Source organism: Lutjanus erythropterus, chromosome 2 (assembly GCF_056507025.1).
Source record: "Lutjanus erythropterus isolate fLutEry1 chromosome 2, fLutEry1.hap2, whole genome shotgun sequence".
NCBI classification, from domain to species: domain Eukaryota; kingdom Metazoa; phylum Chordata; class Actinopteri; order Lutjaniformes; family Lutjanidae; genus Lutjanus; species Lutjanus erythropterus.
This window is the reverse complement of record NC_139318.1, coordinates 28,926,788-28,944,852: the sequence shown is the minus strand read 5'-3', so window position 1 is coordinate 28,944,852 and position 18,065 is coordinate 28,926,788. Positions and strand designations below refer to the sequence as shown.

At 38.4% G+C, this 18,065-nt stretch overlaps 1 protein-coding gene across 3 annotated transcripts in view; it reads left to right on the top strand.

The window, feature by feature from the left end:
- The window catches only part of foxj3 (forkhead box J3), a 102,476-nt gene that overhangs the window by 46,208 nt on the left and 38,203 nt on the right, over nt 1–18,065 (top strand). For 2 of the 3 annotated variants that reach the window (XM_084736386.1, XM_084736368.1), the window contains exon 3: nt 14,991–15,026. The exons of the other annotated variant lie outside the window; for it this stretch is intronic. In XM_084736386.1, coding sequence (XP_084592512.1) covers nt 14,991–15,026 — 36 coding nt within the window. The remainder of the gene's footprint in view (nt 1–14,990; nt 15,027–18,065) is intronic. 3 annotated transcript variants of the gene reach the window in all.

The window sequence follows — 18,065 nt, the reverse complement described above, 5'->3', positions numbered from 1 at the left end:
GCATGCATGTTTGAATATGAGAAAAGAAAGGATTTAAAACATGCGTTCTGTGCACGATTAGTAATTGAATGAATGGAATAGAGCTGAATTTAGATTTTCAAGTCTGTCGTCAGGACTTCTCAAATGTGCTCTGTCTCTTCACGGATGCGCTCTTGCGTGTCATGAATGGCGAATCAGCGCTCTCTCACTTTCGCTACCACAGTTTGTGGGGCAATTGTTGCATAAACGATTTGCAGACATGTGGCTTGAAGACACTTCAAGAAAGACAGCTGCAGGGGAGGGGATATTCCCTTATAGTCGATCTCTACCTGCATGCATCAGGACGGGAGGTCAGTGGTAGTTGACTAGTGGAACAATCTGAACACTGATGTGTGCATACGTGTGGCTTTGTCAGTTAGTATTAGTTAGTCTTTTGGTGTGTAGTGATTCTCTTTTTACATAATAAATTAGTGAGTGTTTCAAATTGGATTGTAAATTGCCAGAAAATATGTGAAACCAATAACCCTTAAGGTCATTATAAGGTCATGCAGGCACTGTTAACTTTTTTTTTTTTTTTTTGTTATTTCTTGCCAAACAGTATATAGCCTACCACAAAAAATATATTTGATGAAATATTTCATTACAAGTTTATGCTTTTATACTCTTTCATTCATTTCAATTTTGGCTTATTTATATTTGTGAATAAAGTAATTGAATTCAGATTTATAATGATAATTAAATGCACAACATATAGGTTCTGCTGCTAGAGCTCTCTCTTACTATACATTAACATAATAACAATACATGTGGTTGGAGTAGAGTGAGTGTTTGCAACTTGACTTGTAAATTGCCAGAAAGTATGTGGAACTCATAACTTTTAAGGTCATCCTAACATAAGGTCATGCACTCACTGTTAACAAAGAAGTATTTGTTGCCAAACAGTGTACTATAAAAACTGCATTTGAGAAAATATTTTATTACAAGTTTATACATCTCTTTGATATGTTTCAGTCTCGACTTTATTGATATTCACAAATAAATTAATTGAATTCAGATTGACAACAATATTAAAGTTCTCAGGTGTTGCTACAATAATATCTTCATCCTTGATGGGCTAATTTAAGCCAAAAGACCTGGTAATTGATCTGCGTGGATGTCTTAGCTGTACTCAGTCCTTCTCCACCTCAGAAAATAAGAGACTGAGCTCACTACAGCTCAGCCAAAGACAGAGTGACAGTGTGTGGGATTTTCTTTTCTGCTATATTTTCTGTTAAAAAACTGGTCAGGAACAGTATTGAATAGAGACTCCACATACACTCTCAAATGTTGACCTCCTCGTGCTCATCTCAAACCTTCTCCCGGCTCCTTGTAGGCTCACTTCAGGCAAAGTGTGTAAATTCCCCTCTGCATTTCTTCCAGGTGAAGAATGCCAAAGAAAATCTGGAGCAATTCTCAACCAGTTTAGAAATGCTTGAAATGTTTGCTCTTGAACTTTAACTGTTGAGGAGACTGTTGCTACTGGCATGATTTTATATTTTTTTATCTCCTCCACACCTGTGTACAGGAGAGAAAATTAGTTGGAAGAGAATGAGTGTAGGCTACTGTTGATTGCCTTACAAACACTGAATCTCCCACTGCATTTTCACTGAGGTCCATAGCTCTTACATGATCTTGTTAAGGGGGAAATATAGCTTTGGTCTGTAAATCGTCCAGTATGCAGAGATGGGGCACAGAGCTGCCTTCTGCAGGGGCCCTGGACCTTGCTTTGATCTCATTATAAAATGCAAATACACAGTACCCTAAACAGATCAAAGGTTCAACTTCCCATTGGATCTGAGGCTTAATAATAGCAGCCTGGAGCAGTTTTCTATTTTTTAAGAAGCGATTTGGGTAGCTACTGGTCCTCCAGGACATTATTTACTCTGGAGATAATGTTCCTGCTTCTGACTAGTGACTAGCCACAGTGCTGAAAATCCCTGCTCCTGTTGCTTATTTGAATAAGATTGGTCAGGTATGAGAATTTGCACTTCCTGCCCCATATCTTGCACGTCAAGCTTAGGTTTGCAGGGCCTGAAATCTGAAAGTGTAAAATTGCTTCGGTGCTAGACTCTCTGATACCTTCATCTACTTCCTTAGCCTGTATCATCATTACACCGTAAAGCAAGCATTTAAATTTTAAGCACTTTGCTGATACTGAATATTTCAGCAGCTCTGATGCATATGTAGAGCGCTACTCTGTTCCCTTTGTAACTCATGCACCAACCCCAAAGTGATCCTTTCCATAAAGTTCATAAATTCACTCCAGTGTCTTGTGAACCTTGGCTGAGATGCAGTGTGATGAGTGATGAGGTGATTTTTAGCACTTTTGTCTCATCCTGGATTCCTCCTTAATTGTAGAGGCAGCAGAAGTGGCTGCGTGCTGGCCCGGTGCTGACTTTGTCAGGTGGTGGGAGGGGTAGTGATTCACTCGGCAGCCAGTTTGATCCTGCTGTGAGGCGGGTTCCCGTGTCAGGAAGCTCCAGCCTGGCCACCCGCCCACCAGCCTCACCTTGCACCCGCCTACCGGCGCCCCACCGCTCACGCTCTGGCCCTTAGAGTGGGCGGGGAGAGCAGGCTGGCAGGCCTTGGCACGGATACATTTTGGCAGGAGCTGCTGTCCCCACACTCCACTGAGTGAAGTGCTGACTGCAGTGCAGAACATAAAAGGCCTGAGGCTTCTATCGCTTCCTCTTGTGGCCTGCAGGCCTGTGTAGAAATGTTGGCTTCACTTTTACTTGAAACTGTAGCTGTCTTTTTCACAGTCGTGGCCATGGCCTTGCAGTTCATCCCCTATATATATGACTTCTGTTATCATTTTAAACAGTCATTAACCCTTAAGAGCTCCTTCCTATCTGCTCTTTTTGCTCTCTGGGTTGTGATACAGCAGCCAGTTGTATAAAGGTGTTGGTTATCAATTGATTCAGTGAACTTCCTCTGTGATAATGAGACCTGTTGAGGTCAATACCTGACTCAGCCTGGGACACACCACTTACACCACCACTTTTTTTCTTCTTTCTAAGAATAATTTATAATGCAGATAACGGTAGACAATGATAGTCTGTTGAACCTGGCGCACATTTTTAGTCACAGCTTCAGGCATTTGAAAAACTGTTAGTCAGTTTGTATTGTTGAGACATGCTCTTCACTTAGTAATTATGGAAGAATATAAGAGGCCAAGGCTGCTGGATCTGTCAGTGTAGTCAGGTCTACTGGGTAGCTAGATTACCTCTTGTCCATTAGTTAGTTAACCCCTTGAACTTTGAAAAACAGTCTGCCAGTGGCTTCACTGGTATTTTTCTTCATTGTGATAAATTCTTTTTTGAATAGTATCCCTTAGCTAAAATATTATGGTTATAACATAACAACTGCTACAAGTATTGAAAATATGGAGAGCTGCAATGATTAACACATTAATTGATTGTTAAGTGATTATTAAATTTATCACCAACTATTTTGATAATTGATTAATTGGTTTGAGTAATTTTTTAAGACAAAAAATCAAAATTCTCTGATATCACCCTCTCAAGTGGGAATATTTTCTGGTTAATCTTCTTGATTAATGTAACCGATTAATCAAGAAAATATGACAGATTAATGACAGTGAAAATAATCTTAAATTGCAGCCCCTAAACTGTATCATATATTTTTTTCTCATGTTTTCTCATTAAATTTTACAAAATACACACAAAACATATTGATCCAGAAGATTTCTAAATGTAGAAGCATAAACAAAATTTTTCTTAAATGTTTTTTCTTTAATTGAACTAACTGACTCAGTCCTATTTCTCTTATTCTTTCTCTGTAATAACTGTTGACCTCTGCAGGTGCCACTTCACTGTGCCACCTTGTGTAGTCTCCATGTTTTGAAATGTAATGTAACATGATTAAACATAACATAATGCATACAACATGATGTTATGGAAGAAGGAAGCCTTAGCTTTCTGCTACAAAAAGAATGAGTGCTCTAGTTATTGTGGTTTTCATTTAAACAGGATCATGCAACAACGGTTGCCTGTGGCCATTTTGGGACAATCCTCTGGTGCGTGTAGTGTAACATCATGTCATCATTGCAGTCACACAACATGATGGTGTGGAAGACAGAAGCCCTACCTTTCTACTGCAAAAAGAATGAATCCTCTAACTCATGGTTTTTATTTTAGATTGATTTAAACAGGATCATGATCTCCCCAACCAGTAGGTTCCACCCATGGGAGGTCAGTTTTCATAGGGTTGAGGCTTGGCCTTTGTCTCTGTTGGATTGGAGTTTGTATATAAGCTCTATATAGTAGACTGATGTATTTAGCTGAATGGCATTAGTGAGCCCCAAAGACTCTTTAATAAGTGGGGAAAGGGTCAGGATCTGTAGTTCGATGTCTTTTCCAGAGCTGTCCATTTATGTGGTGGCTGAGATCATCACCTCTAGTAGGCCGTGCCCTTGCTTTGTCACAGATCTGTAGCTTGGAGCGCAGTTGGGCAAGAAAATCAACCTCTGTGTCACAGTTAAAGTTATGAACTGCAAGGAATTTGAAGCACATCTCAGAACAACTCATAACTGGAAAAATCATTAGCTAGTTCTTAGATTTTTCAGAGGGGAAGATGAAGGGCCATAGGGAGCTGCTCAGAAACTCTTTAGTCATCGTTCCGTGGCTCGAAAGATTTAGACAAAAATAGCACTTTGCTTTCCCTGTATTTCAACTTAGTTTTCCCAGAGAGTGGCCTTTTGCCCTCTATCATTTTTCTACTTGGTTGGCTGTCGCCTTTGCGTAATGGAATGTACAGTAAGAGCTTAATATTGCTGTGAATGTCTGTGAATATTGCCACCCCATCGTGCATTTTCTGAAAAGAAATCAGGAAAGTTTTCATCCTTTTTTGAATACTATGCTGGCCTCAAGTGTTGTTAAGATGAAAATTTGTCTTCTTTAACTGATTATAATTGTAAAAATCTGCTTTACTCGTGAGCTTACAATAACTGGTAAAAACAAACATTAATCAACATAAAAAGAACATTATTAAGTTATTTTGCTGACATATTGTTTGCCCCTGTGTTTAAAGGTGATACAAAAAAGTTCTGCTCTGCTGCTATTTTGAACAGCTTTCCTCAACTGCAGAAATAACCAAGTTGACAGATCTTTTGAGGGTGGATCTAAAGTTAGTGACATTACTCAGCTTTATCAGAGTCAAACAAAATGGGACAAAGGGAAAGTAATTCAGATTATCACTGTTCTAAAACACTGCCATGATATTAATCTGTGAGTAACCATAGGATGATCTTGGAATTTTAAATTAAAGTAAACATGTTCTTGGTCCTAATAATTTGTCTAACTTAGCTTTATTTTATTCATATTTTTGGTCAGACATTTACAATAAAATATATATGTTTTTTAAAGTGAGATGAATGACATGTCTTATTTCAGGGTTTGTCCAGCTTTTTTTTTAACAACTGGAAAAAAAAAAGTCTGTAGTCTAGGAATAAAATTCAATTCTAGCCAGAGAGTCAACACAAAACACAGACACACGACACCCTAGGAAGTCTACATATCATAAACATCACATACCTGGTCCAAATACAAATTATGCTCTGGCAAGTAGCATCAAGCCTTTATAACGATTTTCCTTAATACCTCCATCCATTAGGATGGCAGATTTCCAGTCATGTAGAGTTATCCTGTGCCTCTGTTTTCATAGCCAAACAACACCATGATTCCTGGTGACTGACATTTTAACATTGTCTGGTAGTAGCACGAAGTGACATAATGTGGAATTTTTTGATCAACTGTACTTCAAATGTCGCATTCAAGAAGGAAATTATTTGACCCACATACTGTATTGGCTGTTTTATCACAATGATGTGACATATGTGAGTGAGTTCCCACCTTCCTGCAGCATCTCCATGTATCACTTTCAAAGTCTGGCTAATTTGGAAGAGGTCCAGTAGGATCTATTTAATATTTCATGAAAAATGAGCTGTGACTGCATTTCCCTTGAGTAACAATACCATGATGCAAAGAGTAGTTGGCTAACCAGTTTGTAAATGTTAGCAAGACATGTCCAGGCTGCACACGTGTCAGTATTTTCTCGATTAATCGACCAGTTATTTAGTCCATAAAAATATCAGAAAATCGCTGTTTCCCAAAGTTCAAAATGATTTATTCAAATGTCTTTTTTTTGTCCACAATATATTCATTTTGTTGCCACAGAGGACCAAATAAACCAGAAAATATTCACATTTAAGTAGCTGGAATCAGATAGATAGATTTTAGATTTTTTTTTTCTTAAAAATGACTCAAACTGATTAATTAATTATCAAAATAGTTTGAGTAATTTAATAGTTAATAACTAATAAATTAACCATTGCAGTTCTACAGTACATACACACTTGGTTGGGCAGGCACAATCTTCAGTAAATCTTTATTGCCTCAGCTATTTGTCTTAAGTTAATGAACACTGTGCCTTTGATAATTGCCTATGTACATGTATGTAACAATGATAATGCCCCTGCTGTGTGCTTAAACAAGAAAAATATGCACTCAGTGAACTCTTATTTCCTGCTGTGGAAAATATTCAGCTCTGTCTTTTCTGTTGTTTTCCTGTATCTGGACATATCACAGAGTGTGATGTTTTAGAAGTAAACTGTCTTGGCAAAACTTCTGTGTTCAACATCAGATGCCTTTTCTCTGTAAATTCAATTAACTTATGCTAAATGTACGCAGCCTAACACAGTCAGAGCATCTGGATGCATTAGTTCAATGATTGGTTAGGCTAAAATCAAATTCCCCCCTCCAGGAAACAGCTAATAAGAAGGCAATGTCAGACTAAATAATGGAGTAGTAGCATAATGGCCGTTCAGTCTGAATATCAGGCTACCTTTGTTTACATTGCGATCACAGATGGTGCCTTTTAACATAGCCTCTTGTATGTGCACTGATTTTTGCCCTGACAAGGAGGCAGAGAAAGGAGAGGGGTACGCTGATGAATTCTGCATGCTATAAATAGAGCACAGTCCTCTGAATCCGCCTTTAACACTGAATCTGCCCTGTTAAATTCATCTAAGCTGCGTTAGACTGGCTACTGCTACTGACCGGCTCCTGCTGCTGCAACTGTAAACAAGGTCTGATTGAATTTTAACAAAGATCCTACGGTATGAGCGTGATTGATTGATTTTTTTTTTTCCTGCTGGTCTTTTTTAAATGTAATTAATAATATTCATAATTAAGGTAGCCCACTCTCCCTGAAGAACGGTTGCCTCCTGTGAAGCGTGCAGCTAATTTATCTGCCAGCACTGTGGCGTACATGCAGCGTTTCCTTTTTGGAAATGAAAGGGAAAAGAGGCTGCAGGACTAATTAGCAGAGGCTGGAGAAGGATCTTATAAAAAGTCTACAGCAACCTGGGACTGCTGATAGGGTCAAAGGTCTGTAGCTTGACTGAGGTAAGCCCTCCACTGAGTATCCACTTAGACCGACTGGGAGCTCAGCCATGCTGCCTTACATCCAGACTGTAGGTCACTCACATCTGACAGAAATTTTAAAAGGAGTAGACTGGCCCTGATGATTGCCATGTTGATAAAATCTGCATGGCAAGTAATTATCTTGGGGATACGTCTAGCCGATGTTGTTCCATTTCATCTTTGTTTCAATCCACCCTCTCTCCTCTCTGGCAATTATTTAACCCCCCTCACCTTCTGTGTCAGCCTCCCGCGGCTAATGGCTTCACTCTGCTCCTCACAATCCCGCTTTTTTCGGATATAAAGGCAAGCCGCCTTGTGTCTTTACACGACTCTGCTGCTGCCCAGCATTAAATGCAGTTTATTGATAAAGATGTCACCGTGGCAGAGGATATGCAGGAAAGAGGAGGGGTTTTTTTGTCCTTTGGCTTGTCAGTGAAACAGGGTGGTTGTCTCTTATCCCAGAGAGATATCTGATCATCCTGCTGGTGCGTCCTCAGTGGGGTCAGTGGTCTGTGAGGGGGGGGTGGGCAGTGACACAGCTGTGGCAGCCGAGTGGAACCAGTGATGGATGACATGCCAGAATGGGCCACGCTGCCTTCCCAGGCGCCTGTGTTGACAGGCTCAGCTCTTGCAACTCACATTCAGCATCAGTAGGGCTAATCACGGGTCATGCTGGCCACAGATGTGACACGTGAATATCGCTCCTGTAATTGCTCATTTGTCAACGTCGCATTCTCAAAGAGCAGGTTTCCGACGACATATTATTGAATGAAACTTGCTGTAATGGACAAACATGAAAAAGAAACTGATTAAATTGAATTGGAACACGGGGCAATGTAAGCATTTCACACTTTGTTGTCTCATGCACGTTTGACACAAGGAAGGTCCTCGCAGGAAAGTATTGCTGGTATTTTCAGTAGAGCTGCAATGATTAATCAATTAATTGATTAGTCAAGCAACTATTTAGTTAATTGTTAATCATCATTAGTCATTTTTCAGTGAGAAATGCCAAACATTTTCTAGTTCCGGCTTCTTAAATGTGAGGATTTGCTGCTTTTCTGTCATTTGTGATCGTAAATGAAGAGTCATTGGGTTTTGGACGGATGGTTGGACAAAAGAAGCAATTTAAAGACTTCACTTTGGGCTCTTGAAAATTGTGATGAGCATTTTTCACATTTTTTGACATTTAACAGACTTGATGGTTGATCAAGTAATCATCAAAATAATTGGCAACTTAATATGATATGGTCTATGGCATTTGTTTAATATCTGGTGCTGGAAAAAAATGCATAGCTATTACTACAGACTGCTAAATAATCTTTAGTTGTAGCTCTAGTTTGAAAAAGCTACAATCATTTTTTTTATATTAACAATAGCTCACTTAACTACTTGTATTTGAAAGTGGTTGCTCAGAAATAAGAACTCCGCTGTTCCTCTGTGTTCTATGGAGCTCATAGACCTATATTTTCGGCTATAGCAGGCAGCTGTTTTCAGCATAAAATGTACAAAAACTGACTGTACTGCTGTTTTCCTGGTGCCAAACAGCAGACAGATAAAATTAACAATTAGCTGGTGAACAGAGTTGAGCATTTAGCAGCTAAAGATCGAGATATTTACCTCTGCCATGGAGGTCATGTTTTTGGTTTGCGTGTTTGTTGGTTGTCATCAGGATTATAGACAAACCACTGGTGGAACTGTGTAGCATGGGCCAAGGAAAACCCATAAAAGTTTTGAGTAGATCCGAATCACAGGGTGGATACACAAATTATTTTTTATTTTTGTTAACACTGCCAGTTTGGTCAGTTGTAATGTCAAGGTCTCTGGCAGAATGAAATGAGTTCATCACACAAGCACAAATCTGTCATAATTAAAGATAAAGGTGTACAGCGACTGAACTTCAATCAGTGGTTCCCAAACTGGGGCAAAGCCACTGCGGGGGTGCATGGATGACCAGGGAAGAAATATAGAGTGAAATAAAGTTAAATTAATATGATTATATGTAGAGGAAATAAACAAACAGGATTTTGCTGATTCTATCATGCCTACCTTTATTTCACGAAAACTCCGCTTGAATATTTGTTTAATCAGTTGCTTCCCCAGTTACTGTTAATAGTTAATAATAATTGTGGGGTATGGTGAGGGGGGCTTGAACTTTTTCAGCTTTTGAAGAAGGGTATGCCCAAAAAAAGTTTGGGAACCACTGATTTAGATGATAACAAGCAGCCACAGTCATGATATTTTAGATATTTCAGTTGAAGAATTTGCACATATGCACAGAACATAACTTTGCACACAAGAATGTGATTTTTTTCCAATTTAGAAGTACATAACTAATGCACAGCTGAGAGCATGAGGCTTCAGCTCAGCAGAACCATATTTTGATATAATTCTAATAGTTTTGGAAATGTTATCCAGACATGAAGTATGTATGAAGTACATGCTGATGTTGCTTCATATCTGCTGGATGAACAACCAACATGTTTGCCATATCAACTTCAAAGGTTGTTTCTTCCACTGCCTCCAGGTGGCCCAAATAATCAGCTATTACAGGTTTAATTGATGGACAGTATTTTATCTGAATTTTAGACCATAACAGGTATTTAGCCAAGGGCCACTTTGGAGGGATAAATATGATGACTAGTGTAAATGATATTCATTTGTTTTCCTTTTTCCTTCTGGTATCTGAATGTGAAAGCTACATTCTGCGTTACTACAAATGTGTTGGCTCCTTTCTAGTAGTATGTAAATTGTTTTGTGTGTGTGTGTGTGTGTTCATGTGTGTGCTCGCAGTGATTATATTCCAAGCCCTGGCTGTAAGCCCTTCAGCCTGTGCTCCACCAGCCGCAAGGCCACAGCCTCTCCCCACCAGTTAATTGCATCTGAATTAGTCCATTAATGTGGCCGTGTAGAGGGATGAAGGGGTGCACGGAGGTGTCTGGCCTCTTTTGACCACTGCAATGTATTATTAATGGGTCAGCAAGTCTGGCAGCTCTGCATTAACTTGGCTAATGGACTGTAGGGTGGGTCTGTGATTCCCTTTCAGAAGGAAATCAAATCTAATACATATTGCAGAAAAAAAGCTTCTCTTAGGATTTTTTTCAGAGTTTGTTAGTGAGAGCAGAGCAGTGATTTAAAATGAGTCGTTGCTTCTTGCCGTTGCTTTGTGGATTTGCTCCCTGCTGACAGGTTACTGTGGGGAGTCCAAGGTTACTCTGAGTCATCACCCTCTGTCTGTCATGGACGTGTACAGTAATGTACTTTGCTAATGAAAAGCTAAGTATTAGATCAGATTAATGCGGATGATGGTAAATGGTTTACTTTATTCTCTGCTCATGTGGTAGCCTTTAGGCCGCGTGTGTATGGAATAGTCTGGAGATTACTGTACAGTGATAAATGTAAGAGTGAGTTGCATGATAAGAACATGGCCAAATGAGAAAACCTTTTTGAGAGATACACATTGTAGGCATTTTAGCATTCAGATCTGTATGCCAAAAATTGTAAAGAACCCCAGTATCGACACTAAAAATTGTAAAGAACTCTGATATCAATAAATATGTGATATAATTAAGTAAAGAACCCAGACATCGATGCTACAGATCATCAAAATATCAACACTCAAACCGTCAAGAACACCAATATTGATGCTAAAAAATTTAAAGAACCCTAATATCAATATTAAAATTCATCAAGAACCCACATATCAATGCTAAAAATTGTAAAAATAAATAAAAAAGTAAAAATAAAAAAGTTATCAGTCTTAAAAGAGTCATGATATCAACACTAAATTTGGAAAAAACCCAGACATCAATACTAAAAATTGCCAGGAACCCAAATATCAGTGTTAAAAATCAGCAGATATTACTGCTAGAAATCATCAAGACCCCAAATATCAACAGTAAAACTATCAAGAACTCCAATATCAATCCTAAAAACGTAAAGACTTGGATATCAATGAATATACGATATATTAAAGTCAAGAACCCTGATATCAACACTATAACTCATCAAGATATCAACACTAAAACTTCAGTATCAATAAACAAGAACCTCAATATCAATGTTAAAAATCATAAAGAACACCGACATTGATGCTAAAAATTACAAAGAACTTGGATATTAAGCTTAAAATCATAAATAACACAAATAACAACACTAAAAATTATAAAAAAAAACCCCCACAAATATTCATGCTTAAAAAATGCTAGAATGCTATTAATCAATGCTAGAAATTGTGAAGAACCACAATATTTATTTTAAAAATCATGTCTAGACTTGACAATACCACGTTAAGTGAGTGGCGAGTGATGCTCCAGTAGAACAGGTAATTTCTCTCCGTATGATATTCAAATGCCATATTTGATTCTTGACTACATCAAAGTTAATGGAATTATTTGTTTCATCCGTCTGCACAGAAATAACAGTGGTATATAGGTATAGTCAGTGTTTGTTTCTCAACAGTCAGCAGTCAAAAGAATATGACTATGCAAAGAAAGAAGGTTAAGGAGTGCATGTGACGCTTCTATTTATTTGTAGTCTGATGGTAACGTGAATATTGAGCAGCTGCATAAGCTCTATAATGTTTGTGTAGACATGCAGGAAATATAAAAGGTCAAAACGTCTCGGTTTTCCCTCAGCTCTATATACAGTGTATTTTCAGTAGGCCTGTTTTACATTTTCTCTTCCAAACATCACATCTTACAGTCTTGGTATTTGAATGTAAAATTCACTCTTTGCTACTTAAGCCTCCAAAGAAAAGAATATACATGGAAGTAGCACACAAAAGGCTGTCTGTGCCGTTACTTAATTTGTCTAACTCTTAAGTGGACAGTTGGCACTACCCCGTCACCATTAGTAGCTGCAGTCAGTTCTTCATTGTTAGTGGGCACTGTAGTCAGCAGGCTGCTGTGAGCCATTGTCAGAGGATAGCATCAGAGGCTCTTCTTCTGGCTGATAATTAAGTGGCGTACTGACAAACGGCTTTCATCAGATCCCTCATGTGGAACTGAGAGCATGCGAAGGCTTTCAGGGAGGATAAACCAGAGGACGTCACTTTGCCTCCAATCTTTCATGGCCTTGTGCTGCCTCTGCAGTGGAGGAGGAAGGGAGAGAAAAAGGCGCCCTGTGTAGCACAGGAGAAAAGTGCGAGCCCTGCGTCGCTCAGAGAACCAGACTCAATTTACAGCACAGTGCAGGGCGGCTCTCTTTGCTGATATTGTCAGTCTGTACTGTACCGGTTTCCCAGTTTGTCTCGGGTGACCAAACACGCAGTATGCACTACGTCTTTTTTTCCCATTTGAGAATCTGTCAATTATTTTTTGTTTCCTTACGGCTGATATAACTTGTGATGACTTTAGGCGCTGAGTGCATGAGATAGGATAGACTGACAGGGTTTGAGCCCCAGCGCGCTGTTGTGACAATGACCCCCTTAAAACATAAAATGTCCCATCTCTACAACCTCCCTGCACCCAATCATCCCCCACAAAACCAAGGTCAGATCAATGCTGTGTGCAGACTTCTCATTTTTAGATTTTATAAACTGTTTCAACATTTATTGTGTGTGTTTGCTTGGGTTGCAAATAGCGCTGTGTGACATGACGATAGTCTACATCTTGTGACGTCTGCGCTTTTGTTATTATGCTTATTTATTTAATTGTGTCACAAATCACGCTCTTTGTGGAAATATTGTTTGTTATTTGGACAACACTTTTCATTCCTCCTCATGGCATGGATTCATTTATATAGCACTTTTCAAAAAACAACTTTACAAAGTACTGTAGACATAAAAACAGAAAATACATAGTGCAATTAAAATTTTCAATCAAATAAATGCAAAAGACAGTGAATAAAAATATTGCATGAAGGCACCACAAAGAAACATGGAGGAGACTGATAAGACACTAAAGGGGCTGATTCTGAACAGGAGTAGGACTTCTGGCTGGATAAAATGTTAGCTCATACCTAAAATAAGGGCTATGTATGTCGCGTGGGTGTGGTTTGGGTAAGAAAAGTGTGACATGGACCAGAGAATTGTCTTGTGATATGTATTGTTAGGAAATGAAATTGCTTATATTGGGATGTGAGATATTGGTCATATCACACAGCCTTAGTTTAAAATTATAAGCACTTTCCTTAATCAATCATCATTAACGATCAATCAGTTGATTAATAGTAGGAAAAACACATTTAAAAAAATTGCTTACTGCTTAATTGTTCAAACTATGCCAAGTGCAGTTTTTTTTCCTGAATCAAAACTTTATTTCCACAGCTACACGTTGCATATTCTCTGACAGCATTTAATGAAACATTTAAAGATGTTGAGGCCTACATATTAAAAATACATAACTGAAAAGCAGACAACAGGTGGAGCACACTCAAAAATCATTTTTGCTATATTTTAGATCTTTATTTGATGGATTGATTAAATGTTACGTGTTCAGTCAAATTCTTCGATGATTAATCATTAGCATCCTTGGTGTTTGCCAAACTGTAACAGAAAACTGTCTGTTACCCAGAAATGTGCATTGCAAAAAAACAAAGTTGGTTTGTTAGCATAGCTAACGTTTCATCAATAACTAAAGTAGAGACTGAGAGCTAACTGTGTCATTTAGATGATATCAAATATTGTGACTTACCAGTAGTTGATAGAGGTAGATGACTATAAAGCAGATGCTATTAAATATAATTCTATATTTGAATGTATTTAATGATTAGAGTGGTGAAAAGGTCATTTTAGGATTTGCCGTAATGTAGCCTGTTATCACTAAATGTGAGCAACAGTAAGTTGGTCTGGTTTCTGGATACAGATAAATTCTTAAGGTCAACTTCAAGCATGATTCTTGATTTTCTGCAGTGGATGTTTTTACTTTTATTTTATTTTCCTGACATGATTTTAGTCTTGCCACGTCTCAACCTTTTCGTTCCAGCCTAATCTACTGTGTTGTACTGACTGGTTTACTGTTCAATAGTGTTATCTCTCACTCAATCCTGCCAATTTCCACAGAGGTCCATGCCTATCATCATTCCTTCTCAATTCTTCTTGGTTCATTGCCAATGACAACCCCTGTCGAAGGTCAGAGATGTTCTGAAATAATCCACTTAATGGAATAATGCTATACTTCTGCACGCTGCACTGTGCAGCGGTGTAGCAAGTGCAGCAACACCAGAGGTTGTACAAAGCGTTTTGACTGTGTGCAGTTTGGCTCTGAGCGAGAGAGTGAGACAGAGTGGAAGAGACACAAATATCGGCAAAAGAGAAAGAGAGACAAAGACAGATAGCTCTCTGAAGGACTGTGATCAAATAAGCCTCATATGAGTGGCTCAGGGCTTTTGTTGTAGTGTGACCTGCCATTCAGTGTTGCATTAAGTGAATTTTTCCCCCACAGCTTTTCAAATCTGCAGTGACTGCCTCCCAAGTTATAAGGGGAATGCTCGAATTTCAAATGTAGCATTCAAGCCAGGGCTGTAACCTCGAGTGCACCTAGAAAATAATGCAGAAGTTCTTTTTTTTTCCCTTGAATTTTTCTGCAGGTCCGTTCCAAGGTTGGCCTTACAGCAACAAAGCAGGTAGGGAAGGGAATGTGGGTGCATGTGCCTGAGTGAGATTGAGTTCAGAACATTTATATTGGAGCTTTTGGTCTCTAACCCCACTGCTTCTGTTGAAAAGGGAACATCCTTGGTGCAGCATTCATAAACTTCTTATATGCCACTAGAGAACTATGGGGTTTTTGTTTTGGCTTGGCCTATTGTGTGAGCTCTATAGGATGCAGTATCCCTGGATTACCCTCAGCAAAATTACTTGGCAGATAAAGTTGGATTGCTTTTGCTTACTTGGTGTTGTGGAGGCCTCCACCCTATCAGAACAGGCAGGTAAGCTCTACTTTTACTGTATGTTGGCAGACTTATTTGGTTAATATGTATCTGACAGTGGTTAATATGTGGATCATTTGGTCTAATATGACCCCCTGTAGTTATCAGAGTTAGAGTCTAGTGTTGCTGCACATTGCTTTTAACTTGTATTTATATTGATCTAGAATCAGAGGTTGGAACAAAGTACAAATACATTGTTACTATACAAATACTTCATTACTGTACTTCGATAGATTTTTCAGGTAACTGTACTGTACATGAGTATTCTCTTTCTTACTTTTACGCCATGCATTTCAACACATATCCATACTGTCTAGTAAGGTTGTTTAAAGTATCAGAGTATCAATACTTTTTCAATAACACCTGAAACACTTTATTTTTGGGGGCTGAGGATTTTTTCCCCATGGTATCAAAAGAGGTATTGAGTATTATTTGTTTTTTTATATTAGTATTGTATCAAAGTTTAAAATTTTGGTATTGTGGCAATTGTGATTTCTACTATTTACATTTTCGAAACAGGCTAATTGCTTTAGTTTTAATGCACTTGAGGGGAATTATAGATAATTTTTATTTCATTTCATTGCACACCGCCTGCCCAACAGACAGACCAATTTCAACCTAATTGAATGGGACAAAAACACAGAGAAAAAATCTTAGTCGTAACAAAAACAAAAACAACATAAAAGATGTAACAACTAGGGGTATCACGATTCTCCAAATCCACAAATCGATTTGACGTTCGTTTTTCTTTCTTGCACTGATGGCTATGCTGTTGTTAAACTATCGAGTCTGTATCTACACTGTTAGAAGTGTTGTTGTGTTTTTTCTTCTCATACTTGCTGGATGCCACAATCGGGTGGTGTTGGAGAGAAAAAAAATACTAGGAGAATCTCAGATTTTGGCTTTGATTTCGATTATTGAAACTGAAAGGTAATTTCAAATATATTTTTTATTTAATATTGAAATTGTGACAAGCTTAGTGACAAGATGAAGAGGTATATTCAATCACGGAGAAAGGGCATCTAGCGAATTGTGAGTGATCCATATCTGGGAGAACTAGTAGCATGGATGAACATGAACCAGGCAACATTGCCAATGACGACAGAGCAACTTCAGAGAGGCAAGACATTATGCATTCATGACCTGAAGTCTGTTCTTGTGTTGAACATAATGTTTCATGTTCTGTTGCTGACATTAAAACGTGATTTGCTCATTGGAGCAAAGTTTATGTTCATTAGTTTCAGTTTTTTGTTTTTTTTTGGTTTTTTTTAAGTTGATGATGAGATTTAATTTTGTTGGCTTTGCAAAAAAATAGGTAGTAAATGTCCTTTAGAGTGCTACTTTTTACTTTTGTAGTTTGAGTACATTTCAGAGCCTTTTTTACTTTTATTTGGTCAAAGAAGTTGAATCACTACTTCTACTTTACACATAAGTATCTGTATTTCGCTTGAGCAAAGGTGTATAATTTTGCCACCACCATCTCTGTCTTGAATAAACATCTCTCCTTACGCATCTGTCCGAGGCGGCTTTCATCCACTGATGATGAAGCACATTTCGTACCTGTCTGTCCTCTTTACCTTTCCCGCAGTGTGAATGTATGGAGCTGGCCTCTGGAAACAGTATACCTGTGGAGGCTGATGCAAACCAGTGACCTCAGTTGTCATTTCAATTGCCTCCCCTGTTGTGGCAGGGCAGCTTTGACAACTTCGATTCCCTTTTTTTGCTTTCTTCCTTTGTTTTTATTTTCATTAATTGCTCTCTCTTTAAATATCCTTAATAATACAGTCCAAGCATCACACTATTGCAAATATTCTGGAAGGTTTTTTTTTGTCCTGTTGTTGCCGTCACTGTTCTCACTTCTCCTGATAACATGTTCCTTTTGAGTCCACACATGTAATCGCTTATCAAGCTAATTTCTTTCTTGCATGTATTGCCCTCATTATATTAGTCTGCCAGTGAAAAATGGGTTTAATTTAGCCAAATGCTCACTGTTGGAGAGGAGGGGGAGAAAAATACAATTTCCCCATAGTGTCATCTCGTTCTGCAGAAGTGGCTGTTGAGTTTTAATTACTATAATACCTCAGTGTGCTACACCAGATGACCTGGGTCTATATAGCATAAAGTTGGCGATCATTTTGATCTTTTTTTCTGGTGAGCTCATTTTCTTTTGTCTTTGCATTATGGACATAGAGCTCTCTTAGCACAGACTAACAGGTTATTATATGTATGACAGATTTCACCTTGGCATGTATTTTTTTGCGGCAGGCGAGCAAACTGTTCATGTTTTATTAAAACTACATACAAGTGAGTAAAGATCAGAGACTAAGGGGTTTAAAACCTAGCATGCCAACACATTACTACTAGATGCCAAGGGAGGCAGATGAAATGCCTTTGAAGATGGTTAAAAAAAATCAAGTTGAAAATCGTTATAGTTGACTTCATTGGTATTTGAGTGTGGGCTTTGGGTCTCTTGGTAGCTTTGCAAGATGCGTGAGAGCTTTGCGGTGTGTGTTGGAAGACTTCTGGAGTCTGACAGTACGTGTCGGTGGGGGAGGGGTCACTGTAGTCAATAAGGCTTAAGTAGTGCTAAATGGAATTAAATATGTCTTTAATAGGTACTTAATGTAATTGTTTTTGTCACTGAAGCACAGGAAAACCTATTTTACACTCTTGGAGCCTTTAATGCAAGTTTTCATTTATGTGTGTTCGGTAAGAGAGGAGGTGACAGTGGTTAAA